The sequence below is a fragment of the Panthera leo genome, chromosome E1 (assembly GCF_018350215.1).
Source record: "Panthera leo isolate Ple1 chromosome E1, P.leo_Ple1_pat1.1, whole genome shotgun sequence".
Taxonomy (NCBI): Eukaryota; Metazoa; Chordata; class Mammalia; order Carnivora; family Felidae; genus Panthera; species Panthera leo.
Genome location: NC_056692.1, coordinates 44599357 through 44626747, shown reverse-complemented (window position 1 = coordinate 44626747; position 27391 = coordinate 44599357). Strand labels below are relative to the sequence as shown.

Here is a 27391-nt window from a genome sequence, read left to right as displayed (position 1 = left end):
ACACACACAGGAATACTACCCAGCCATGCAACATGGATGGACCTTGAGGGCATCATGTGAAGTAAAACAGGTCAGACATAGAAAGGCAAATACTGGACGATCTTATATATATGTGGACTCTAAAAAAGCCAAATTCATAGAAACAGAGAGTAGAAGGGTGGTTTCCAGGGATGGAGGTGGGGGAAATAAGAAAAGGGAGAGGCTGGTAAAAGGGTAGAAACTTTCAGTTAAAAGATAAATAAGGTCTGTGGGCCTAATGTATAACATGGCTATAGTTGATAACACTATATTGCACAATGGAAATTTGCTAAGAGAGTAGAACCTAAGTGTTCTCACCAACATAGTAAGTAAATAAGGTAAACATGTGAAATGAGTAAAAGGTGGTAATCATTTCACAATGTAAACATATATTAAATCTTCACATTGTAGACTTAAATACATTATTTTGTCAAAAAAGACAAACTTGCAGGCATATGGATAATTGCTCTGCTGTAACTAGAAGCCCATGGTGGCTTATAGGCTTCCACATAGCTGTGAGAGAAATGAGGAAAAAAATGAAAAGAATGGATACCTAGGAGTTAAAACTATACCAAAAGAAAGGCCACAAATATGCATGATCCTCCACACTTAGTACCTTATGAGAACACAGGAGCTACATTTTTGGTTCTCTCAAGCTTGCAGCAGTATAATTCCATTAAGTGAGTTCAGAGTTTAACTTACCTTTTTTTGTGCTCTAGCCTCAAACCCCTAATTTCATGTGAAATTGTCTTCTGTGTCATTTGAGAAAACTTGATGTCTTTCTTGTTGTCAATATGTCTCGATGGCAAGTTGGTTGCAAGAGAATTACAGCCTTCATCTGATAAATCGCTATTTTCTTCTGCCTGGGGAGTAACCAAGAGCCACAGTCAACCATGTTCTCTTTGCACAGGTAAGTTCAGTATGACCTTCTGGGTCAAATAATTCATTGTAGATAAATATTTTCTCTAAAGTGATGCTACCAGACAGAATTTTGTTGAAAAGGATTTAATTATCAGTGCATTAGTTCACATTAGGTACATGTTCTAAATGTCACCAACTATCCTTAGTGCATTATGTAGCTATAAAATGCCCAGCATTCGTGAACATAGCTAACGGTTGTGGAATCTAGTTCTTAAGGCATCTTTAAACTTACTTCATTAAATTAAAAACTCTTCTCCATGAACATAAGGGAAGGGAAGTGAAAATAATATAAAAACAGGGAGGGGGATGAAACATAAGAGACTCTTAAATATGGAGAACAAACAGAGGGTTACTGGAGGGGTTGTGGGAGGGGAGATGGGTTAAATGGGTAAGGGGCATTAAGGAGTCTCCTCCTGAAATCACTATTGCACTATATGCTAACTAACTTGGATGCAAATTAAAAATATATAAAGTAAAATTTAAAAAAATAATTAAAAAGAAATAAAAACTCTTCTCTACATCCACTATCAAGAGGATGAGAAGACAAGCCACAGACTGAGAGTAAATACTTAGAAAAGACATATCTGATAATGGGCTTTACTCAAAGTACTGTTATTCTGTATATTCAAAAATATATACAAAGAACTCTTAACAATAAGAAAAAGCACAACCCAACTTAAAAATGGGCAAAAGATCTTAACAAAGAAGACGTGCAGATGGCAAACAAGCAAATGAAAAGATCATTTGCTCAACATCATGTCAATAGGAAAGTGCAAATTAAAACATCAAGATACCACTACACATCTGTTAAAATGGCCAAATCCAAAATACTGACAAAACCAAATGCTGGCAAGGATGTGGAGCAAGAGGAACTCTTATTCATTGCTGGTGGGAATGCAAAATGGTACAACCACTTTGAAAGACAGTACTAAACATACTTATACCATATTTTGCAGCAATTACACCTTACTGGTATTTACCAAAGGAGTAGAAAACATATATCCACACAAAAACCTGCACACAGACGTTTAAAACAGCTTTATTCAGAATTGCCAGAACTTGGGGAAAAAAACAGTGCCCTTCAGCAGATGAATGGCAGTAGACTCAGTACATGAACTGTGGTACATCTAGAAAATGGAATACTATCTGGCACTAAAAAGAAAGGAACTATCAAGCCATGAAAAGACATGGAGGAAACTTAAATACATATTGCTAAGTAAAATAAGCCCATCTGCAAAGGCTACATACTATATGATTCCAACTATATGACATTCTGAATAGGTTAAACTATGAAGACTACAGAGACCAGCGGTAGTCAGTGGAGGAGGGAGAAAATGAATAAGCAGAGCACAGAAGATACGTAGGGCAGTGAAACTATTCTATATACTATAATAATGGCTACATGTCACTATACATTTGTCCAAACTCACAGAGTGCACAATACTGAATCAACCCCAATGTAAAGTATGGACTTTGGGTGATAAAGATATGTCCGTGTAGGTTTATTGACTGTAACAAATGTACCACGGTGGTGTAGGATGTTGATAGCGGAGGAGGCTGCACATGTATAGAGGCAGGGAGTATATGGGAACTCCCCACTCAACTTTGCTGTGAATCTAAAACTGCTCTAAAAAATAAAAGTCTATCGAGAAAAAAAATAAAGCAGCTATATTTCTTCTAAACAGACACCTCCCCCTCCAAAAAAGAACTAGGGCCTACGAGCAATGAACATGTTTAGAAAAAGAGGAATGAAGTGAGAAATATACTCTTTTGAAATGCGGCTGTTTGCAGGTCATCTGGGTAGCTCAGTGGGTTAAGCATCCAGCTCTTGGTTTCAGCTTAGGACATGATCTCACAGTTCATGAGTTCGAGCCCTGCATCGGGCTCTTTGCTGACAGTGCAGAGCCTGCTTGGGATTCTCTCTCTCCTTCTCTCTCTCTGCCCCTCCACTGTTCATCCTCACTTTCTCTCTCTCTCTCTCTCAAAAATAAAGAAACTTAAAAAAAAAAAAAAAACATGGCTGCTTGCTTAAAACAACTGGACTGCATCTAGCTGATCAAAGGTATATTAGTTTTTAACCCCTGAACAAATTACAAAGGCCATGTATAAAGCAGATCACTAAGGGAGTTTAGAGAATCTCTATTTCTACACAAAATGTAAATTAAGGGAACTATTTCAGTGACTTTTAGGGTCTGCATACATTCATCTTACAACAGAGGCACACCTTTAACAACCTGCTTCAAAAAGGCAATCTGATTTGCTGCCCTAATATTTATTAGGAATGATGAAAAGTTTCCTAGAGATGTTGAGAAAAATGACTCAAAACAGAAACCAGGAAAATAAAAGGAGGAAGATCTAAAAAGACAGAGAGGCACAAAAACCTGTTATCAAAGACCAGATGAACAGAAGCAGTCAAATAGTGAACAGAAACTTTGATGATACAGAAAAGGAAGAAAATAATCTCTGAAATTCTGTGGTTAAAGGTGAACTGTCTGTGAAGTATAAACTACACAGTCTAAGGAAGACAAACTGGTATGATATATTAATGCTGTTAATTATTTTAACTTTTAAGAATCAGCTCTTCCAAATCAGCTCATGAGGATACAATCAACTAAGTATTAGGTATAAAAAAGTGGAACAGGTTAATAGACATATCACACTTCTTGGTACTTAGCAAGAAGCCTTGAAATTTTTTTTTTTTTTTTTTTTTGCAGGGGTGGGGGGGCGCCTGAGTGGCTCGGTTGGTTAAACATCTGACTTTTGTTTTTAATTTTTTTAATGTTTATTTATTTTTGAGAGAAAAAGAGACACAGATGAGTGGGAGAGAGGCAGAGAGAGAGGAAGACACAGAATCCAAAGCAGGCTCCAGGCTCTGAGCTGTCAGCACATAGCCCGTCGTGGGGCTTGAACCCAAGAACCATGAGATCATGATCTGAACCAAAGATGGATGCTTAACCGACTGAGCTGCCCAGGTGCCCCTAACTTTTGATTTCAGCTCAGGTCATGATCTCACAGTTTGTGAGATCCAGCCTCACACCACGCTGTCTGCTGACAGCACAGAGCCTGCTTGGGATCCTCTCTCTACTTCTCTCTGCCCCTCTCCCACTCATGTTCTCTCTAGTGCACATGTGCTCTCTCTCAAAATAAATCAATAAACGTTAAAAAAAATTTTTTTTAATTTCTTTCGGATTACAGTATAGGTACATGTCATATGGTAGCACCAGATCCATTGAAAGCGTATATTTAAAAGGTTAAGACTCTCAGTTGACAATGTTGAATTTTTCCTGAGCCTTGTGCTCCTGGAAAACAGTGAAGATTAAAGGAATCCCTTCACCCTTTTGTGTTCTGAAAAATGGCTTGCTGCAAGGAATCACCCTTTTCCCCCATAAGCTTTAGATAAAACTCACAGATGCCACCCTTGTTTACCTATGACAAGGCCAAATATCTTCAAAATTCCTTTTCTTTGCTCTACGAAATGATTTGCTAAACTGTTTTAACCCCACTGATTAATTAGAACAAAAGGATTATTAGCCAAAATGTGGTTAAGCTTTCCTCCTTCCTCCAGGCCCCTAAAATATTCTCTGATCTGTTTATCTCATCATGCCACTCTTTCATCCCACTTCCCCCAATCCAGTTCCTAGCCTTGTTGACTCCTCTCCATGAAAGAAAAGCCATTTTTGCCTAGCCCTTGAGCTCCTTGAAGATCTTATGGTCACAGCCTTCCCTCTCCTATTTCAATAAATAGTCCCTTTCCTCCCTTGGAATAATCCTTTCGAATAAAGTCTCTCCTTACTAAGTCCGGGTTTGTTTTTTGTTTGACACAATACTGGCCAATGGATAAGAACATCTCCTGAATCACAGGGGAGAAGGCTAGAGACACTTGGTATCTTTTAGATTACCTTCTGGTTAGACTCCCACATCATTAATTATGTTACCTACAACCATTTATGTAGGTTTAAATCCTTTATTCTCCTAAAAAATTATCCCAGTCCCCTACCCCGCAAAATACTCTCAACATACACCACAGACCTCTTGATATTGCTGGGATGAAAGTTCATTATATGCCCACTAAAAGAACTCAAAACTCACCTTAGTTATTAAAAGATCCTATAATTATATTGCTCTATGAATCTGCTTACTGATTATGGGTGTGAGATAAATATAAACTAATTTTTTAATGTAAACTATTTTTAAAGAAGAAGAAGAAGAAGCAGCAGCAGCAGCAGCAGCAGCAGCCTTTAGAAACTATTTTTGAAAAAAATACCTGGCAGAATAAAGGTACTTTACTTTCCATTTTTCAGTTTAGAGATAAATTCGGCCCTTGAGGACTCAAAGGTCTTGATGAACAAGTATGAATGAGCACAAAAGGATTTCCTGCCAAAAAAAAAAAAGATAAGAAAAAAATCATATGCCTGCTTAAGAGACTTAATTACATTTACCTACCTGGTTATCCCTGTAATGTAACACAGTATAATACCAAATAGATATTCCCCAAGCCATATATGTGTACAAAAACTAGAAAAAGCAGTTAGTAGATTGTAATTCGCAGGAGATCACACTGTACCTTAATTTTACCTTTTGTGGTATAAGAAGTAGAGAAATCCAAAACAAATGATATAAAAGGCAGAGAAATCCAGTTATATTTATTTATTCAAATAAACCCAGAGAAACAGAACTACTAACATAGCAGCAATTCCCAATGTTATTTAATGCTTACTATATACTAGACATTATGATGAACACTTTAACATAAATTATTTCATTTACTCCTTACAGATATTTTTTTAAGGAATTATCATTATCTTTATTTTACAGATGAGGAAAATAAAGACTCAGATCAAGTTGTCCAAGATTATACCGCCAACAAATAGCGGAGTCAGAATTTGAAGTCAGACAGCCTAACTCAAGAGCCATGGTCTTCAGCACCCTATAACATCGCCTCTCAAAAAAATACTATTGTAAACAAAAGATGCCTTAGCCTGTTTTAAATCAAAGATTTCCACATCACATACCAACCAATTTTCAAAATTCCTTGCATTTTCACAGGTTTTTTTTACTTATATCTGAGTTACAGTGGATGTGCTATTTATTACATTGCTAGTTATATTACATTGTTACAATTTTCAGGGTCATTTGCATACCATGAAGTTTTACTGCAAGTATTAATATTCTTAACAGAGATAGTACTTTAAAATCACTTACTTCTGAAATATTATACTAATTACTGCTGAATGTGGTATGTCCAACATTCCTGGAATTCAAACCATGTTAAAAATCAAATGAAACCTTGTGACAAATAGCCATCTCAGAAGACATTAGGTGGCTATGCAGATTTCCCCAGCAACCCACTCGATGTAACCTCTTCGAGGTCTTCTCTAATGAGCTCAATCTTTACTTAGCAACTATTTGGTATAGTATGGTCTCCACCATTGTTACTGTCTTCACTATTCAACTGGCATTAATCATTTGCCTTGTATTTTTATTTGCCACATATACATCTCCTATATCAACTATAACATATTTCATGGATGGACTGAAAGAATGGATTGGTATCTTATCATTCTTTGAATTATTTCTCACAATAACAAGCACAATGCTATATGTATAAAACAAAGGAAGGAGAGAGGTTCCGGAAGATGGCGGCGTAGGAGGACGCGGGACTCACAGCGCGTCCTGCCGATCACTTAGATTCCACCTACACCTGCCTAAAGAACCCAGAAAACCGCCAGAGGATTAGCAGAAGGGAGTCTCCGGAGTCAAGCGCAGACTAGAGGCCCACGGAAGAGGGTAGGAAGGGCGGCGAGGCGGTGCGCGCTCCACGGACTGGCGGGAGGGAGCCGGGGCGGAGGGGCGGCTCGCCGGCCAAGCAGAGCCCCCGAGTCTGGCTGGCAAAAGCGGAGGGGCCGGACAGACTGTGTTCCGACAGCAAGCGCGACTTAGCGTCTGGGAGGTCATAAGTTAACAGCTCTGCTCGGAAAGCGGGAAGGCTGGAGGACAAAGGGAGGGAGAGCTGCTGAGCCCCCGGACGGCAGAGCTCAGCTTGGCGGGAAACAAAGGCACCAGCGCCATCTCCCCCGCCCATCCCCCAGCCAAAATCCCAAAGGGAACCAGTTCCTGCCAGGGAACTTGCTCGCTCCGCGCAAACACCCAACTCTGTGCTTCTGCGGAGCCAAACCTCCGGCAGCGGATCTGACTCCCTCCCGCTGCCACAGGGCTCCTCCTGAAGTGGATCACCTAAGGAGAAGCGAGCTAAGCCTGCCCCTCCAGCCCCCGTGCACCTTGCCTACCCACCCCAGCTAATACGCCAGATCCCCAGCAACACAAGCCTGGCAGTGTGCAAGTAGCCCAGACGGGACACGCCACCCCACAGTGAATCCCGCCCCTAGGAGAGGGGAAGAGAAGGCACACACCAGTCTGACTGTGGCCCCAGCAGTGGGCTGGGGGCAGACATCGGGTCGGACTGCGGCCCCGCCCACTAACTCCAGTTATACACCACAGCACAGGGGAAGTGCACTGCAGGTCCTCACCACCCAAGGGACTCTCCAAAATGACCAAACGGAAGAATTCCCCTCAGAAGAATCTCCAGGAAATAACAACAGCTAATGAACTGATCAAAAAGGATTTAAATAATATAACAGAAAGTGAATTTAGAATAATAGTCATAAAATTAATCGCTGGGCTTGAAAACAGTATACAGGACAGCAGAGAATCTCTTGCCACAAAGATCGAGGGACTAAGGAACAGTCACGAGGAGTTGAAAAACGCTTTAAACGAAATGCAAAACAAAATGGAAACCACGATGGCTCGGCTTGAAGAGGCAGAGGAGAGAATAGGTGAACTAGAAAATAAAGTTATGGAGAAAGAGGAAGCTGAAAGAAAGAGAGATAAAAAAATCCAGGAGTATGAGGGGAAAATTAGAGAACTAAGTGATACACTAAAAAAAAATAATATACGCATAATTGGTATCCCAGAGGAGGAAGAGAGAGGGAAGGGTGCTGAAGGGGTACTTGAACAAATTATAGCTGAGAACTTCCCTGAACTGGGGAAGGAAAAAGGCATTGAAATCCAAGAGGCACAGAGAACTCCCTTCAGACGTAACTTGAATCGATCTTCTGCACGACATATCATAGTGAAACTGGCAAAATACAAGGATAAAGAGAAAATTCTGAAAGCAGCAAGGGATAAACGTGCCCTCACATATAAAGGGAGACCTATAAGACTCGTGACTGATCTCTCCTTTGAAACTTGGCAGGCCAGAAAGGCTTGGCACGATATCTACAGTGTGCTAAACAGAAAAAATATGCAGCCGAGAATCCTTTATCCAGCAAGTCTGTCATTTAGAATAGAAGGAGAGATAAAGGTCTTCCCAAACAAACAAAAACTGAAGGAATTTGTCACCACGAAACCAGCCCTACAAGAGATCCTAAGGGGGATCCTGTGAGACAAAGTACCAGAGACATCACTACAAGCATAAAACATACAGACATCACAATGACTCTAAACCCATATCTTTCTATAATAACACTGAATGTAAATGGATTAAATGCGCCAACTAAAAGACATAGGGTATCAGAATGGATAAAAAAGCAAGACCCATCTATTTGCTGTCTACAAGAGACTCATTTTAGATCTGAGGACACCTTTAGATTGAGAGTGAGGGGATGGAGAACTATTTATCATGCTCCTGGAAGCCAAAAGAAAGCTGGAGTAGCCATACTTATATCAGACAAACTAGACTTTAAATTAAAGGCTGTAACAAGAGATGAAGAAGGGCATTATATAATAATCACAGGGTCTATCCACCAGGAAGAGCTAACTATTATAAATGTCTATGCGCCAAATACCCGAGCCCCCAGATATATAAAACAATTACTCATAAACATAAGCAACCTTATTGATAAGAATGTGGTCATTGCAGGGGACTTTAACACCCCACTTACAGAAATGGATAGATCATCTAGACACACAGTCAATAAAGAAACAAGGGCCCTGAATGATACATTGGATCAGATGGACTTGACAGATATATTTAGAACTCTGCATCCCAAAGCAACAGAATATACTTTCTTCTCGAGTGCACATGGAACATTCTCCAAGATAGATCATATACTGGGTCACAAAACAGCCCTTCATAAGTTTACAAGAATTGAAATTATACCATGCATACTTTCAGACCACAATGCTATGAAGCTTGAAATCAACCACAGGAAAAAGTCTGGAAAACCTCCAAAAGCATGGAGGTTAAAGAACACCCTACTAACGAATGAGTGGGTCAACCAGGCAATTAGAGAAGAAATTAAAATATATATGGAAACAAACGAAAATGAAAATACAACAATCCAAACGCTTTGGGATGCAGCGAAGGCAGTCCTGAGAGGAAAATACATTGCAATCCAGGCCTATCTCAAGAAACAAGAAAAATCCCAAATACAAAATCTAACAGCACACCTAAAGGAAATAGAAGCAGAACAGCAAAGGCAGCCTAAACCCAGCAGAAGAAGAGAAATAATAAAGATCAGAGCAGAAATAAACAATATAGAATCTAAAAAAACTGTAGAGCAGATCAACGAAACCAAGAGTTGGTTTTTTGAAAAAATAAACAAAATTGACAAACCTCTAGCCAGGCTTCTCAAAAAGAAAAGGGAGATGACCCAAATAGATAAAATCATGAATGAAAATGGAATGATTACAACCAATCCCTCAGAGATACAAACAATTATCAGGGAATACTATGAAAAATTATATGCCAGCAAATTGGACAACCTGGAAGAAATGGACAAATTTCTAAACACCCACACTCTTCCAAAACTCAATCAGGAGGAAATAGAAAGCTTGAACAGACCCATAACCAGCGAAGAAATTGAATCGGTTATCAAAAATCTCCCAACAAATAAGAGTCCAGGACCAGACGGCTTCCCAGGGGAGTTCTACCAGACATTTAAAGCAGAGATAATACCTATCCTTCTCAAGCTATTCCAAGAAATAGAAAGGGAAGGAAAACTTCCAGACTCATTCTATGAAGCCAGTATTACTTTGATTCCTAAACCAGACAGAGACCCAGTAAAAAAAGAGAACTACAGGCCAATATCCCTGATGAATATGGATGCAAAAATTCTTAATAAGATACTAGCAAATCGAATTCAACAGCATATAAAAAGAATTATTCACCATGATCAAGTGGGATTCATTCCTGGGATGCAGGGCTGGTTCAACATTCGCAAATCGATCAACGTGATACATCACATTAACAAAAAAAAAGAGAAGAACCATATGATCCTGTCAATCGATGCAGAAAGGCCTTTGACAAAATCCAGCACCCTTTCTTAATAAAAACCCTTGAGAAAATCGGGATAGAAGGAACACACTTAAAGATCATAAAGGCCATTTATGAAAAGCCCACAGCTAACATCATCCTCAACAGGGAAAAACTGAGAGCTTTTTCCCTGAGATCAGGAACACGACAGGGATGCCCACTGTCACCGCTGTTGTTTAATATAGTGCTGGAAGTTCTAGCATCAGCAATCAGACAACAAAAGGAAATCAAAGGCATCAAAATTGGCAAAGATGAAGTCAAGCTTTCGCTTTTTGCAGATGACATGATATTATACATGGAAAATCCGATAGACTCCACCAAAAGTCTGCTAGAACTGATACATGAATTCAGCAAAGTTGCAGGATACAAAATCAATGTGCAGAAATCAGTTGCATTCTTATACACTAACAATGAAGCAACAGAAAGACAAATGAAGAAACTGATCCCATTCACAATTGCACCAAGAAGCATAAAATACCTAGGAATAAATCTAACCAAAGATGTAAAAGATCTGTATGCTGAAAACTATAGAAAGCTTATGCAGGTAATTGAAGAAGATATAAAGAAATGGAAAGACATTCCCTGCTCATGGATTGGAAGAATAAATATTGTCAAAATGTCAATACTACCCAAAGCTATCTACACATTCAATGCAATCCCAATCAAAATTGCACCAGCATTCTTCTCGAAACTAGAACAAGCAATCCTAAAATTCATATGGAACCACAAAAGGCCCCGAATAGCCAAAGTAATTTTGAAGAAGAAGACCAAAGCAGGAGGCATCACAATCCCAGACTTTAGCCTCTACTACAAAGCTGTCATCATCAAGACAGCATGGTATTGGCATAAAAACAGACACATAGACCAATGGAATAGAATAGAAACCCCAGAACTAGACCCACAAACGTATGGCCAACTCATCTTTGACAAAGCAGGAAAGAACATCCAATGGAAAAAAGACAGTCTCTTTAACAAATGGTGCTGGGAGAACTGGACAGCAACATGCAGAAGGTTGAAACTAGACCACTTCCTCACACCATTCACAAAAATAAACTCAAAATGGATAAAGGACCTGAATGTGAGACAGGAAACCATCAAAACCTTAGAGGAGAAAGCAGGAAAAGACCTCTCTGACCTCAGCCGTAGCAATCTCTTACTCGGCACATCCCCAAAGGCAAGGGAATTAAAAGCAAAAGTGAATTACTGGGACCTTATGAAGATAAAAAGCTTCTGCACAGCAAAGGAAACAACCAACAAAACTAAAAGGCAACCAACGGAATGGGAAAAGATATTTGCAAATGACACATCGGACAAAGGGCTAGTATCCAAAATCTATAAAGAGCTCATCAAACTCCACACCCGAAAAACAAATAACCCAGTGAAGAAATGGGCAGAAAACATGAATAGACACTTCTCTAAAGAAGACATCCGGATGGCCAACAGGCACATGAAAAGATGTTCAACGTCGCTCCTTATCAGGGAAATACAAATCAAAACCACACTCAGATACCACCTCACGCCAGTCAGAGTGGCCAAAATGAACAAATCAGGAGACTATAGATGCTGGAGAGGATGTGGAGAAACGGGAACCCTCTTGCACTGTTGGTGGGAATGCAAATTGGTGCAGCCGCTCTGGAAAGCAGTGTGGAGGTTCCTCAGAAAATTAAAAATAGACCTACCCTATGACCCAGCACTAGCACTGCTAGGAATTTATCCAAGGGATACAGGAGTACTGATGCATAGGGGCACCTGTACCCCAATGTTTATAGCGGCACTGTCAACAATAGCCAAATTATGGAAAGAGCCTAAATGTCCATCAACTGATGAATGGATAAAGAAATTGTGGTTTATATACACAATGGAATACTACGTGGCAATGAGAAAAAATGAAATATGGCCTTTTGTAGCAACATGGATGGAACTGGAGAGTGTGATGCTAAGTGAAATAAGCCATACAGAGAAAGACAGATACCATATGGTTTCACTCTTATGTGGATCCTGAGAGACTTAACAGAAACCCATGGGGGAGGGGAAGGAAAAAAAAAAAAAAAAAAAAAAAGAGGTTAGAGTGGGAGAGAGCCAAAGCATAAGAGACTGTTAAAAACTGAGAACAAACTGAGGGTTGATGGGGGGTGGGAGGGAGGGCAGGGTGGGTGATGGGTATTGAGGAGGGCACCTTTTGGGATGAGCACTGGGTGTTGTATGGAAACCAATTTGACAGTAAATTTCATATATTAAAAAATAAAAAAAATAATAAAAAAAAAATAAACCTACAGTTTTAGTCTTACTTTTGAGTTGAGGAGGCGGAGCTATGGTCTGATTCTGATCCCAACCTGGCACTGGAACCACCTCTGGGAGCCTTTGATGCTGGGTTAGCTGGTCATTCAGATCCTCATCTGGCCCTGGGGGTAGTTCTCCAAACGAAACCGTGTCCAGGAATGGAACCAAAGTCTCGGTCAACTCCTTAGGCGGGGCCAACATCTGGGCTGGAGCAGAGGACCCCGGGTAATTAAAGCCCCCCGGCTCAGCTGGGCGTGTAAGTGCCTGGGGCGATTCGGGCGGGGGATCAGAGGAGCGAGAAGACCAGGGCTCAGCCGCCTCCAGGGGGTCGGAAGTCAGCTGGGCAGGGTCCAGGGCCCACTCCGGAGGCTGAGCTGCCTGGACCAGCAGCCACAACGGTTGCCACATAAAGAGAAGCAGTGGGGCCAACAGGCGCAGCCGGGACATGACACGCGGAGGCTCCGGGGCGCAGCGACCCAGGCGAGTGGGGTACTGGCGCTGGGCCCTGAGCGGGAGCCAAACCATTATGGCAGCCCCGTGATGCGCACGCGCAGTTAGCAACTGTGCGCCCTCCCCGCCCACGTCCCACCCTTAATGACATCTTTATTTACGCCACCTTTATTAGCTCCCTGGAGATGGGCTCCGCACCAGCAGAGCGGGCCCTCTTCCCAGAATCACTTGGGGCCCAGGCCTCCCTCCACCCTGCAAAGGCCACCACTCCCCCCCACTCCCCCCCTCCCCCCTCCCCCCCCCCCCCCCCCCCCCCGGGGCTGCTCACAGCAAGGTAGTACTTGGACTCAGATCTGGGTGGCCCCGCACTCCCGCAGCTCTGAGGGGTGGAAGGGTGGGGGAGTGGAGCAGAGCTTCCAAGGAAGCCACAGGACCTGGCATCCTGGGAAATTAAAAAATGCTAGTCCAGCTCTAGCAATTTGAACTCTTGCTCTTCAAAGCTTAAATCCGAGAGACGTTCTTCCTCCCCCTGGCCATACTGCTTCCAAGAAAAGTAGCTGACCTGCAAAATAAGCACCAGTTAGGGCGATGGGGAGGAGAACACACTTCACAGTCAGATATTCTAAAATGTTGCCATTTCCTCTAAATTCTCAATACCCATGGCTGATTATTAATTCACCACTCTGTTAGATGGGGGCCTACCACTGAATCTGCGATGGCCCCTAAATGTCTGTAGGAGGAGTTTGGGGGGAGTGCTAAGCAATTCATTCTGGGAAAGAGGGCCGGAAACCAATTCTAGCCCTTTATTTACACTGGGTGGGAAAACTTCCCCCATCTCATCTTGACTGGACATAGCCATTGATCTAGAAAAAGTAACAAGGCCACTTTTCAGAGGTCCACTCTGTGCGCCCACATGGAGAAGGCACTTAGGATGTTATAGTCAGCGTGTTAAACAATTTTCTTGAAATACTGCAACTAGCACTCAGTTTACTTCCTTCACAGCCCCTTTTCTAATGTATTTTTAGTCCTTGCTTATGGTCTGGCACAACCTCTAGCATGTAAAATGCAAGAGAGAGGGGGTTTTTATCTTAATCCCAATGTCTAGCACACAGGAATAGTTTTTATATGGAACTGATTCCAAGACTGGCCTCATGCAGGAATGGATCTGTTGTTATAATCAGGTTTCTGAAATCTTTAGCATCAATGCTGAATCTTTTTCTCATCTTTTCACCTTTTTCAGGAAGCTAGACTTTTTTTAATTTTTTTTTTCCTGAGAGAGAGAAAGCGTGAGCGGAGGAGAGGGACAGAGGGAGAGACAGAGAGAATCCCAAGTAGGCTCCACGCTCAGCACAGAGCCCGACGTGGGGCTGACCCCACAAACTCTGGGATCGTGACCTGAGCCAAAATCAAGAGTCGGATGCTCAACCTATGGAGCCACCCAGGCACCCCAGGAAGCGAGACTTCTCAAAGCCTAAACTTGGAAACGTCTGAAGTTTCCTCGACTGGTTTGATTTAGATTCAATTAACATTATTATTTTGCATGAAAAATCTTCCAGTGCTTTTTCAGAAAGTAACCATCTTCTCTTTCTCCACTCTCTTCCCTTCAAAACAAACTTTGCAACTGTGGGGTGAGTTAAATATTCAGAAATCGAGGGGCGGCTGGGTGGCTCAGCTGGCTGAGTGCCTGATTTCGGCTCAGGTCATGATCTCGCAGTCTGTGAGTTCGAGCCCCGCGCCGGGCTCTGTGCTGACAGCTCCGAGCCTGGAGCCTGCTTCAGATTCTGCGTCTCCCTCTCTCTCTGCCCCTCCCCAGCTCACGCTCTTTCTCACTCTCAAAAATAAATAAACATTAAAAAAAAAATCGAAAAAAAAAAATTCACAAATCTAGCCCCAAATTAAGCTCTCAATGACCTGAAACACATTTTTGCTTTTTTTTTTTTTTTTTTTTTTTTAACATTCTGTATGTGGCACATTACTATTTTCTTTTAGAAATTATTTTGGCGGGGCGCCTGGGTGGCTCAGTCGGTTGGGCGGCTGACTCCGGCTCAGGTCATGATCTCGTGGTCCGTGAGTTCGAGCCCCGCGTCGGGCTCTGTGCTGACAGCTCAGAGCCTGGAGCCTGTTTCAGATTCTGTGTCTCCCTCTCTCTCTGACCCTCCCCCGTTCATGCTCTGTCTCTCTCTGTCTCAAAAATAAATAAATGTAAAAAAAAAAATTTTTTTTAGAAATTATTTTGGCAACTTAATCCCTAATTCAGGACATCCATGTGAGTGATTTACAGAAAAGTTCTTCAGCAAGATATTCACGCAAGATATATATGAGATGCCGACATCTGGGTGATACATCCTATTTGAATGGCATAATGGTTTCAAACGCTGTAGTATAATCACATTTAAGGCCATAGTTACTCTGTTCCCAAATCCTTGAGATTCTGTTTGAGGGGAGCTCTAAAAGGCTTGTGTCCTCTCCTATGTCCACAACTGTGGGAGTGCTCTGATGAAATTTGCTCTCCAAATTTCAAATAAGGGGTCAGAGCCAAGGGTCAGGACTTCAGGAAAAGCCCCAGAAATCCCCTGCAGTCAAAAGCAGTTTTTGAGTTTCACATTTCCCAAAGGATGATAGAGCTAATGCCAAAGTCTTCCAAATTCTGCTGGTTGCTTTACATTATGGCTACAGTGGCTATGTCACCCTTGAACTTTAATCTCCACATACTTGAATTAAATCCTGCAGCTCGTCTTCAGTACTGGCATCTGTGATCTCTTCACAGGGTCTGTATTCCACAGCTATTTTACCACTTTCTGAAATAAAGTGAATAAGGATTGGAAAAAAAAAAAAAAAAGAGGGCGCCTGGATGGCTCAGTCAGTTAAGCGTCTGACTTCAGCTTAGGTCATGATCTCATGGTTCATGAGTTCAAGCCCCATACTGGGGTCTCTGCTGTAAGCACTAGAGCCCACTTCAGATCCTCTGTCCCCCTCTCTCCGCCTCTCCCCTGCTTACTCTCTCAAAAATAAACATTTAAAAAATAAAGTTAACAAGATCAATTCAGAATTTTCCTTGTTCTAAAACTAGCTGTATACAATGATAGCACCCAATAACTAGACATTCTTTTTATTTATAAAAGCAGAAAATAAAAGCATTTCCCTAGAAGTTTTCTCATCTCACACTTCAGTTTTTAATCATAACTATGTGTGAAAAAATACACATGAAGTTAACAACTGTGTGGTTCAAAAACGCTATCATCTTAAGAGATAGGAACTAAGGAATAATGACACAGGAAGTTAAAACTATGGAAACAACAATGTTCAAAATCAGATGACTAGACAGTAAGGCATTAGGTAGAGGTCAGTGTGAGTTCTGGAATAGAGACCATGGACTATAGCTGATACTTCATGTTAGAAACAAGGCAAGTGTCTACTCCCCGGAAACAAAATCCCACCAGATACGATGAACAATGCTTTGGAGGGAGGGGGAGGGGGAGGGGGAGGGAGAGAATGCGCTTGGACAGTTTATTGGCAGAAATGGCCCATGTCCCTTATAGACAATACAATTCCCCTTAAGGCAAAGTACAGCTACAACATTTTGATCGTGTACAAGGGATACCATAGCATGTTAGGGAGAGGTCAGCAACCCAAAGGTTTAGTTTGGTTCTTAAAGGTTGTTACTCAGAATTGACAGCTAATGGAGATTCTACCTGATGACCAGGGAAGTCAACTTTCACTGCAAGAGCTGTCCAGGCTGGAAGCCTGAGACCAATCCAGGGTCAACTCTTATGGGCAAATAAGGCCTCTGAAACTTAGCTAGGATTTCTCAGTCTCTAAGCCTGCAAGACTGTGAAGCGGCGAGGGCGGGGTGGGGGGGGCAATTGTTTGGGGACTCGTTACTAATTATAAAATTCCCTTGGAGCACAGCCTGTAACATTCACACCATCGTAGAACTCTAAATAGAGAACACAATCGATGCTATTCAATAGCCTGACCACTTTCAAGGTTCACAAAAATATAGCTGACCCTAATATAAGAATCATATTCATGGCACAAAAACAGACACATAGACCAATGGAATAGAATAGAAACCCCAGAACTAGACCCACAAACGTATGGCCAACTCATCTTTGACAAAGCAGGAAAGAACATCCAATGGAAAAAAGACAGTCTCTTTAACAAATGGTGCTGGGAGAACTGGACAGCAACATGCAGAAGGTTGAAACTAGACCACTTTCTCACACCATTCACAAAAATAAACTCAAAATGGATAAAGGACCTGAATGTGAGACAGGAAACCACCAAAACCCTAGAGGAGAAAGCAGGAAAAGACCTCTCTGACCTCAGCCGTAGCAATCTCTTACTCGACACATCCCCAAAGGCAAGGGAATTAAAAGCAAAAGTGAACTACTGGGGCCTTATGAAGATAAAAAGCTTCTGCACAGCAAAGGAAACAACCAACAAAACTAAAAGGCAACCAACGGAATGGGAAAAGATATGTGCAAATGACATATCGGACAAAGGGCTAGTATTCAAAATCTATAAAGAGCTCACCAAACTCCACACCCGAAAAACAAATAACCCAGTGAAGAAATGGGCAGAAAACATGAATAGACACTTCTCTAAAGAAGACATCCGGATGGCCAACAGGCACATGAAAAGATGTTCAACGTCGCTCCTTATCAGGGAAATACAAATCAAAACCACACTCGGATATCACCTCACGCCAGTCAGAGTGGCCAAAATGAACAAATCAGGAGACTATAGATGCTGGAGAGGATGTGGAGAAACGGGAACCCTCTTGCACTGTTGGTGGGAATGCAAATTGGTGCAGCCGCTCTGGAAAGCAGTGTGGAGGTTCCTCAGAAAATTAAAAATAGACCTACCCTATGACCCAGCACTAGCACTGCTAGGAATTTACCCAAGGGATACAGGAGTACTGATGCATAGGGGCACTTGTACCCCAATGTTGATAGCAGCACTCTCAACAATAGCCAAATTATGGAAAGAGCCTAAATGTCCATCAACTGATGAATGGATAAAGAAATTGTGGTTTATATACACAATGGAATACTACGTGGCAATGAGAAAGAATGAAATATGGCCCTTTGTAGCAACGTGGATGGAACTGGAGAGTGTGATGCTAAGTGAAATAAGCCATACAGAGAAAGACAGATACCATATGGTTTCACTCTTATGTGGATCCTGAGAGACTTAACAGAAACCCATCGGGGAGGGGAAGGAAAAAAAAAAAAAAGAGGTTAGAGTGGGAGAGAGCCAAAGCATAAGAGACTGTTAAAAACTGAGAACAAACTGAGGGTTGATGGGGGGTGGGAGGGAGGGTAGGGTGGGTGATGGGTATTGAGGAGGGCACCTTTTGGGATGAGCACTGGGTGTTGTATGGAAACCAATTTGACAATAAATTTCATATATTAAAAAAAAAAAAAAAAAAAAAGAATCATATTCACCCAATAGGTCAGTGCCAAAAACAAAAACTGAAGCTGAATTGATTCCAAAAACATAATCTTATAAATTCTCCAACAGGAAAACGATGATAACAAGTGAACATATTTTCTCTGCTTACCATGTTTCAGGGATAGTTTTAAACTTTTCCATCATCTCATTTGCTCTTACAATTCATCCCCCATGAGGTGAGTTGAATTATTACCTTTACTTGGCAGATAGAGAAATTGCAGCTTAGAGAGATTACATACTTCAAATCTGACTATAAAACCTAAAACTGCATAAGAAATCTAGGAGACAGAGCTAAGATTCAACACCAGATGTCTAAAGCTTCAAAGTTTATTTTTTTTATTATTTATTTTGAGAGAGAGAGCACATGGCATGTGAGAGTCAGGGAGAGGCAGAGAGAGAGGTAGGGAAAGAATCCCAAGCGAGCTCCACGCTGTCAGCACAGAGCCCGACACGGGGCTCAATCTCACACATCGTGAGATCATGACCTGAGCTGAAATCAACAGTTGGACGCTTAACTGACTGAGCCACACAGGTGCCCCCAAAGCTTATACTCACAATAGTATTCTGTGTTATGAGCAAACAATCAAGAAAGAAGACTGGGTCAAACACTTTCTGTGTGGACAGAGGTAAGTCACTGTATATCTATATACTGGGGACAAAAATATTTGTGGTCATTTTTCTCACAGATGCCACAAAGAACAAATTTGACACTACCGCTTTGAAAGCATTTGGTGAATAAAAGAATATGAAGTGTTTTCATCCAATTAACTTTTCAAAATGAGTTTATTTGCTCGTTGAAACTGATGTACTGTAAGGACAATCAAATAAGTCTTACCTAAAATCACAATCAACAGCTTCTGGAATGCATCTGACACAGCCTTCTGAATAGCAAGCTTCTGGGTTGTCCTCCTTTTCATAAGAAATGATAATGGCCCTGCATCCAACCAAAACAAATGGATTTAACATGCCTATCTGAATGATAACTGATTTGGGGGTTATATGTGTAAAAGTGAAAATACATCCATGATTCGTAGTTCATTATCTGAGCAAGTAAGGGCAGGCACAACACAAGGTTGAATGACTCTGCTGTAGGTATATCCTGGCAGGGCACATTTTTACTGCCCTGATCTACTCCAGAAGTTTCGGAAGTACCAAAAGGGAGACACAAGCCAAGAAAGTGGCACAGATCTCACATCGCTCGTAGATTTCAAATGGACAAGCTGAAACTATAGTTTCAGACCCTACTGCAGACCCTACTCTCCTGTGCATCAAGGGCTGGAGTCACGTGGGGAGAAGGGTTCGGTGGTAGTGCACGTGACCGCCTGGTCTCTTCCCGGGCATCACCCAAGGGAGCCTTACTCCCTTAGCCTTGCTAACAGCCCTGCCCCTCCCTGAAAACCCTAAGCCTAAGTGCTGTAGACACTGGGAAAAAACACAGTACCAATGGGAATACCTTTTCTAGGCATCTGTATTTGACTCTTTACACTCCAGCCCTTTTATAGGAGGCAAAGGACTCAACATCTACACAAGAGTTTGTTTAAATCTTTAGATGATTACTTTGCTGGGATAACTGCAGGCTGCAAGAGATATGTATTTGAAGGACTATTTTAGCACAAGGCGAATTCTTAACCAAAAATGGGAAAAACATTACTTCCCTCCTCCTAAACTTCTTGGCAGAAAGTCAGCTTTAGAATTTTAAAGTTAAAGGTTCTTTCAGGTATTGCCTGAGATAAAAGCCTGTACTGTAGGCCAGAAAAACTCTGCCTAGGGCTTTAGGAGCTTAGCAAAGGGGAGGGCTGGATGATGTATCTGAAAAGATGAGTTTTTAGAAAGAAAGAGGGATTCTGCCTCCCCTCCACCCCCACCCCCACTGTAAACAGACCTTCCTCCAGGTCATCCAAAGTCTCCTCGGCCATGCCAGCTCCGGGACTCCGGCACTCATAGGATGGCAACACCACCTCTAAAGCACAGAAGAATTTCAGGCTCTGCTTCTGAAGTGGTGGCACAGTATCTTCATTTGCCCTTTCTTCAAGGTCAGAAAGATCCTGAAGCTGTTAGGATTTTATTATTATTATTTTTTTATGTTTATTTTTGACAGAGAGAGAGAGAGAGAGAGAGAGAGAGAGTATGAGCAGGGGAGGGGCAGAGAGAGAGAGGGAGACACAGAATCCGAAACAGGCTCCAGGCTCTGAGCTGCCAGCACAGAGCCCCACGTGGGGCTCGAACTCACAGACCGTGAGATCATGACCTGAGCCGAAGTCGGACGCTCAACTGACTGAGCCACCCAGGCACCCCGAGCTGTTAGGATTTTAAATGGAAGGTCCTTCCTTGGATCTGAATGTAAGCTTCAAGATGTTTTGTTATTAAAAACAAAACCGGCGGCCCCTGGGTGGCTCAGTTGGTTAAACTTCCGACTTCGGCTCATGTCGTGATCTCACTGTTCATGGGTTCGGGACCCGCGTCGAGCTCTGTGCTGACAGCTCAGAGCTTGGAGCCTGCTTCCGATTCTGTCTCTCCCTCTCTTTCTGCCCCTCCCCCGCTTGCAATCTGCCTCTCTCTCTAAAAAAAAAAAAAAAAAAAAAAAAATGCAACTAAACTCCAGCAATCCCAGCCCACAATGGAGGTATCCTATAGCTTCAAAATCAAGTAAGACTTACAAATGGATGAAGACAATTGGTTTTTATTATACACCATACAAATACTGGAGAAGATTATGGACACCACCACCCAAGTTACTGAGATTATTATGAATTCTCGGTGGCAGGCTCAGGTACTTCCAGTTAGAGCCCTCTCACATCTCCCCACAACCCAGTTTTCTCCTCTCTGAAGTCCAGAATTTCAGTGTTGAAATGATTCTAATTAGTCAGAGAAAATCTATAAAGTTTACCTTGATGATCCTTTTTGACCATCCATTGAAACCAAAGTAATAATTTGCCAGTTCTTGGCACTGGGAGCTGTTTAGGGCAAGGGCCTGATGTTGAACCGCCTTATGTTTGGTGCCAAGACGAACCTAAAGACATAAGAAATAGACCTGAAAATATCATAACCTGACACAGAGGCTTCCTTTAGATACACCTGAGATTTATCAATACCTATTTCATAGAGAGGTTGTGAAGCTCAAACTGGAAACATTTTAAGAAATCAGCTCCTAATAAACCCTAAATAAATGCTATGTACTATTTTTACGCTATAGACTTTGATGCATCATTTCCAGGGCCCTTGATTAATTGGCTTTCCGTGATCTCTGATATTGAAAGTGATGATGAAAGCAACTAAGGAAGCCCTCTGGAAGCAAATTATAGGGCTGTAGGTAAGCGAGGGAAGTAAACTTTTTGCTGTCTCATCCCGTAGCTCCTGTTTGAGAATATGACCTCAAGAGCAGATAACATGGACCTGAGTAGGACCTGAATCAGCAGCACCCACCCCCCGCAAGTTACTAACCCCCGTTAGAAGAAGGAATATACATACTTCTGTAAATTTTATAAGCAAATAAAACAATAAGAGGTTCATTTGCCTTAATAAGCTTCTTTGAGAATGCAAATACCTCCAGTGTTAACTCTCTAAATAACTTACACGCTACAGTGTATTTCTTACATCCTCTAGTTCTTTTTTAAATGTCTATTTCAAGTGGGGTGGAGTATATTCGTATATTCATAAAAATTCAAATAATTCAAATAAAGTCAAAGTATTATTAACTCTTTATTGATTTGTTTGTGCAACGTCCTCTATCACTAGTTTATCAGTTCCTTAAGTGCTTGAAGGAACCATATTTTATTCTTTTCTCATTCCTAGAATCAAGCACAGGTCTATGGATTAAGTGAATGAATGAGTAGATGAAAAAGTGAAATTACTTTCTCCAACTGAAGCTGCCTGCTAGGAAGGAGAAATGAAGATGAACTTTTAAATGTTGAGTGCTACAGCACAGGCTAATGGTGAGGCAGAGTGGAGCTGTTCTGGACAACCAGGAAGCTGCAGAAGGGCCTCGAGCCCCTGAGTGGTAGAGACAGTTGTCACCTTAGATAACCTTGCCACAGTTCTTGCTGGCGACCGTTTTCCTTCATGCTACTGAAAAAAAGCTCTCAGATGCCTTAGGCCTTTCCTTGATTTTACTGTAAGATGTTATTCTTGGGGCGTCTGGGTGGCTCAGTCTGTTGGGCATCCGACTGCAGCTCAGGTCATGATTCTCACAGTTTGTGAGTTCGAGCCCCGTGTCAGGCTCTGTGCTGACAACTCACAGCCTGGAGTCTGCTTCCGATTAGGTGTCTCCCTCTCTCTCTGCCCCTCACCCGCTCATGCTTTGACTCTGTCTCTCAAAAATAAACATTAGGGGCGCCTGGGTGGCTTGGTCGGTTAAGCGTCCGACTTCGGCTCAGATCATGATCTCACGGCCTGTGAGTTCGAGCCCCGCGTCAGGCTCTGTGCTGACAGCTCAGGGCCTGGAGCCCGTTTCAGATTCTGTGTCTCCCTCTCTCTCTCTGCCCCTCCCCTGTTCATGCTCTGTCTCTCTCTGTCTCAAAAATAAATAAATGTTAAAAATTTTTTTTTTTAAATAAACATTAAAAAAAATTTTTTTTAAATAAACATTAAAAAAAATTTTTTAATATGTTCTTTTTAAATATGTATTTATAAAAGGTAAACAAACAAACAAAAACAACCAGAAACTATGTGTACTTGCCAAAGTATAAAGGAACACATAAGTAAATTGGGCAACAATTTCAGTAGGCGGCGGGGTGGGGGTGGTGGTGGTGGTGGTGGTAACCCAAGGCTCTGTGTTAAATAAATAAAGAAATTTAATATGAATGCTCTCTCCTGTCAGCTATATATTGACTTTGGGCTTTATGCTGTGAAATCTCAAAATCCATTTGTGAAATGGTCTTAATGTCCAATGAGAGAAAAACACCTCATTACTCACAACTGATACAAAGTAATTATTTCATAATCTGTGATAGCTGAGTGGCTGGGTGACATCTTCACAGGCTAGAAGCTTGCAAACTCAGGATTGCCTGACAGGTGATCATTTCAATCATAGGGAGTGGAGCCAGGATTGAAGACAGTGTTGAACAAGTGGAGACAGTATACTCAGACATTTGAGAAGGATTCTTAGATTCGATCCAGATTAAATCAGTAAGGAAAGGCATATGGGTAAGAATAGGCAGTCAAGTCCGTAGGAAGTAGCTAGATTAAGAAGCCAGTTAGACAAAGCTGATGAAAACATACAATTATAAAGTGAAAGGTTTGGCAATCTAAGCCTCACTCAACTTATTCAAAGGAATTGACATGGCCCTTGATAAGGACATGGTGATTGAATTGAGGCACATAATGAAATATAATTCTGGGGCTCTGGGAAAGCAAAATGGACAGCATGTTGGTATGGAATAAAGTTTCTGTGGTGTATTAAAGAATGTTTTAACCATTTTCCCGGGAGTTGAAGGGAGTTCTGAATAGGCAGCTTGAGAGTGATGACGACGATAATGACGATGAAGCATCCTTTATAATACAACTGATGAAAGAGTTTGTCATTTTATATCCACATAATAGAGGGGGGCCTGGGTGGCTCAGTCGGTTAAGCGTCCAACTTCAGCTCAGGTCATGATCTCAGGATTCATGAGTTCGAGCCCCACATCGGGTTCTGAGCTGACAGCTCAAAGCCTAGAAGTCTGCTTCTGATTCTGTGTCTCCCTCTTTCTCTTCCCCTTCCCTGCTCATGCCCTGTTTCTCAAAACTGAATAAAAACGTTATTAAAATTTTTTTTAATCCCCATAATAGTAAACAGAAACAAGACTTCTTGTGAAGCTTTGTTAAATTAAGGGGCACCAAAAAATGACACAGGGTTGAACATCAGTAAGTTTGGGCTTGACCTCTCCCTTCCAGTTACTGTCATGAACCTTAAGTAAGTCACTTAACTATCCTGAGTTCGAGTTTCTTCATCTGAAAACAAAACAAACATAACAAAACAACCAAAAAACCCAGGGAAACCGGAGGATCAGTGTAGCAATGCATCTAAAAGCATTCTGTAAACCACAGTGGTATACCAACGCTGGTCTATTATTGCTGAATTCAACACTTCGTCCCAGTGGTGTTAGGAATTTCCTACTTGGACCCACCTTCACTGGAGAATTCTGAAAAAGCTGCTTCTGGTCGCATGCCTTTTGGGCTCTGTGAGCATCCCTTGCTGAGTAAAACTTGATGATGGCGTAGAAACCAGGACGGGCCACTGCAGCGTTCGGGAAGACTCGGACCGAATACAGAAGGCCAAACTGGGAGAATACTGCGAACAGAGAATGCTGTGGGGTGGTCCCACGCCAAGTAAGTGCATGAAATTTCACGCCCAGGAAACAAAACTGCCTTCTATTCCCTAAGCCCTCCTGCACACGCAACCCAAAGCACTTCTCGTTTCGTTGAAAAGATTTCCCTTTGAAATCCCGGGATTCGAGAAGCATTAGAAGGCAACATGTGCCGGCTGTTGAGAGTTACCTCTCAAAAATCTGTCGGGGCTGAGACTGCAAAGCTCCCCTCTAGAACTAAGATTCCTCTCGGCGGAGACTACAAGGCGCGCGAGGTGCTCAAGGCCAGACTCAGACTCCCAGTCACGGGGAGGTGGGGGTGTCTCCCTCCCTCCCTCCCTCCTGGCCCGGCTCACATGCAAGGCCTCGGCCGTGGGTCCAGAACTCAGCTCCCACACCAGCAAGGTTTTGTCACTCTCGGTGGGAACCGTAAAAGAGACCAATTCCGCCATCCTACCACCAAGGAGCAGGCGCGACTAAGGTTTGAGTGGCACGGCGCCTGCGCAAGGCGCGCCCGCGCGTTTTAAAAAGGGGCTGGTACGAGGGGCGGGGCCAGCTCGCCGCGGGGTGGGGCGGGGGCTGTCCCCCGGACCTCTCCTTCGCCCCTCCCGCTCTGGGGCGGGTCTCTGCCTCTACTTCCCCTCCCGCAGCTCCATTGTCTCAATGTCGTAGAATTTAGTGCTTCTAGTCAAGTGTATTTAAAAAAAATTTTTTTTTTAATATTTATTTATTTTTGAGAGACAGAGTGCAAGCAGCGGAGAATCAGACACACACACACACACACACACACACACACACACACACACACACACACACACACAGAATCCGAAGCAGGCTCCAGACTGTCAGCACAGAGCCCCAAGCAGGGCTCAAACTCACAAACTGTGAGATCACGACCTGGGCTGAAGTCGGACGCTTAACCGACTGAGCCACCCAGGCACCGTTAGTCAAGTGTATTTTTACAGTAGGGTCTAAAGGGTGAGCTTACAGGATCCCTGGGTGTGGACAATTTTATGGCAGCCTTCTTCCTCTTCACTCCGGGAGAAGATTTAGACTACTAGCAGTTAGTAAGTTACCTACTGAACTTAAAAATTTGGATTTCTCTACGTTGTGTGGGCAATGACCACTAAAGATGCAATCCTTTGGCTTAAGAATGTTTTCATGAATGTTAAATATACAAATCAAACTATAACTCATTAAGCCATTAATGAAATCCTTAAAAAGCATTCCCTGATTTCCCTACGTGATTTTGATGAATTGGTGTACGTGTGTGCTTGTTGGGGTGAGATGATGTGGGAGTTTGGCAAGCAGGGTAAGAAGGAGAGATAAATTTGAAAAAACCAAAGAGAGGGGGCGCCTGGGTGGCGCAGTCGGTTGAGCGTCCGACTTCAGCCAGGTCACAATCTCGCGGTCCGTGAGTTCGAGCCCCGCGTCGGGCTCTGGGCTGATGGCTCGGAGCCTGGAGCCTGTTTCCGATTCTGTGTCTCCCTCTCTCACTGCCCCTCCCCCGTTCATGCTCTGTCTCTCTCTGTCCCAAAAATAAATAAAAAACGTTGAAAAAAAAATTTAAAAAAAAAAAAAAAAAAAGAAAAAACCAAAGAGTGAGGCCAGGTAGGGCACCAACATTGGAGCTCATGGTGCTTGTGCAGAAGGGCCGCTCTCGGCATCCAAATAGCTATTTTGAGGACTAACACACTGAGAGGGAAAGTAGGTCCTAATGATCCTTATTTTAATCCTAGAATGTCTGAGCCAGAAGGGGACTTACAAAACAAGTCTCCTGAGGTTTCTAAGCAGTGGCCTTCAGACTGCTGCTGGTCTGTGGTGAACGTTTCACCAGTCCTTGCCAAAGCAAGAAAAGGTAATATAAGCAGGGTTAAAAAAAATATTTTCATAAAACGAAATCCATTCCATTATCCTATAAATCTGACCCTCATTTAAAAAATTATTTTAATATTATTCATTTTTGAGAGAGAGCATGCATGTGCGAATGGGGGAGGGGCAGAGAGAGAGCGGGAGACACGGACTCCGAAGCGGCCTCCAGGCTCTGAGCTGTCGGCACAGAGCCCCTCGCCGGCGCTCAGACCCACAAACCGCAAGATCATGACCTGAGCCGAAGACCGACGGTCAACCAACCGAGCCACCCGGGCACACTGACCTTCATTTTTCATGCTGAAAACTGTTTTATGAGGAGATGCTGATAGAGGATAGTTGTTGTGATTCATACTCTTTCTAGGGCATTAAAATAAAAAGTTGGACATGTTAACATGGCCTTAACTTTTTTCGTGCTTTACTGGTCTGTGAAATCCAAAACTCTGGGAACCACTCAAATGTCAAACCTCTCACTTCAGAGCTGAAGCAGTTAAGGCTCAGAAGTAGGGACAGCAGTGGCCCAGGTGGGACAGTTTATTCAGGCAGTTCCGATTGTAGCCACAGGTAGAACATTCCTCCAACTGCCCCTTTTCTGTCTTTGCGTTGTCATTTTGCAGGTTCAACTCCACGTCAGCACCGTGTATTCGTTGTATGTATCCACTCATTCGCTGTAGCCAGTGTTCGTGTATGTCGCTGCTTCTCCAGGCAGATGGTGAACACCTCAAGAACAATAGTTATGATTTACCTTCCTTCTTCTAGTGCCCACCACCCTCCTGCCATACTAGGTACTCGAAGATAT

At 42.5% G+C, this 27391-nt stretch overlaps 2 protein-coding genes across 5 annotated transcripts in view; both read right to left on the bottom strand.

Moving 5' to 3' along the window:
• EFCAB13 (EF-hand calcium binding domain 13) overlaps window positions 1-13103 on the bottom strand; it is a 112753-nt gene extending 99650 nt beyond the window's left edge. For both annotated transcript variants that reach the window (XM_042917168.1, XM_042917169.1), the window contains exons 1-3: window positions 12541-13103; window positions 5204-5313; window positions 721-881 (exon numbers count right to left, since the gene is read on the bottom strand). In XM_042917168.1, the coding sequence (XP_042773102.1) occupies window positions 721-881; window positions 5204-5233 (191 nt within the window). In that variant the 5' untranslated portion in view covers window positions 5234-5313; window positions 12541-13103. The remainder of the gene's footprint in view (window positions 1-720; window positions 882-5203; window positions 5314-12540) is intronic.
• A 187-nt stretch (window positions 13104-13290) lies between these two features.
• LOC122207230 (RAD52 motif-containing protein 1-like) lies at window positions 13291-27318 on the bottom strand. Of its 3 annotated transcripts, none has more exons than XM_042917178.1 (7): window positions 26879-27318; window positions 24544-24723; window positions 21327-21449; window positions 20322-20490; window positions 19275-19373; window positions 15695-15780; window positions 13291-13544 (listed from the first exon to the last, which is right to left on the bottom strand). In XM_042917178.1, the coding sequence occupies exons 1-7, from the start codon at window positions 26882-26884 to the stop codon at window positions 13443-13445; spliced, it is 765 nt and encodes a 254-aa protein (XP_042773112.1). In that variant the 5' UTR covers window positions 26885-27318; the 3' UTR covers window positions 13291-13442. The 3 variants fall into 3 exon arrangements, with proteins under 3 accessions (XP_042773112.1, XP_042773111.1, XP_042773110.1); XM_042917177.1 differs by lacking the exon at window positions 26879-27318 and adding an exon at window positions 25080-25459; XM_042917176.1 differs by lacking the exon at window positions 26879-27318 and having other exon boundaries at window positions 24544-24907.
• Between the last annotated feature and the right edge of the window lie 73 nt (window positions 27319-27391).

Excerpts from the sequence above, each read along its gene's own strand:
- LOC122207230 (XM_042917176.1), bottom strand. The coding sequence starts at position 24,879 with ATGCTTCTCGAATCCCGGGATTTCAAAGGGAAATCTTTTCAACGAAAC. Across the intron at positions 20,491-21,326 it reads GGTCAAAAAGGATCATCAAG|CTTCAGGATCTTTCTGACCT; the intron begins GTAAACTTTATA and ends AAATCCTAACAG. Across the intron at positions 13,545-15,694 it reads AGCTGCAGGATTTAATTCAA|GTCAGCTACTTTTCTTGGAA; the intron begins GTATGTGGAGAT and ends CTTATTTTGCAG.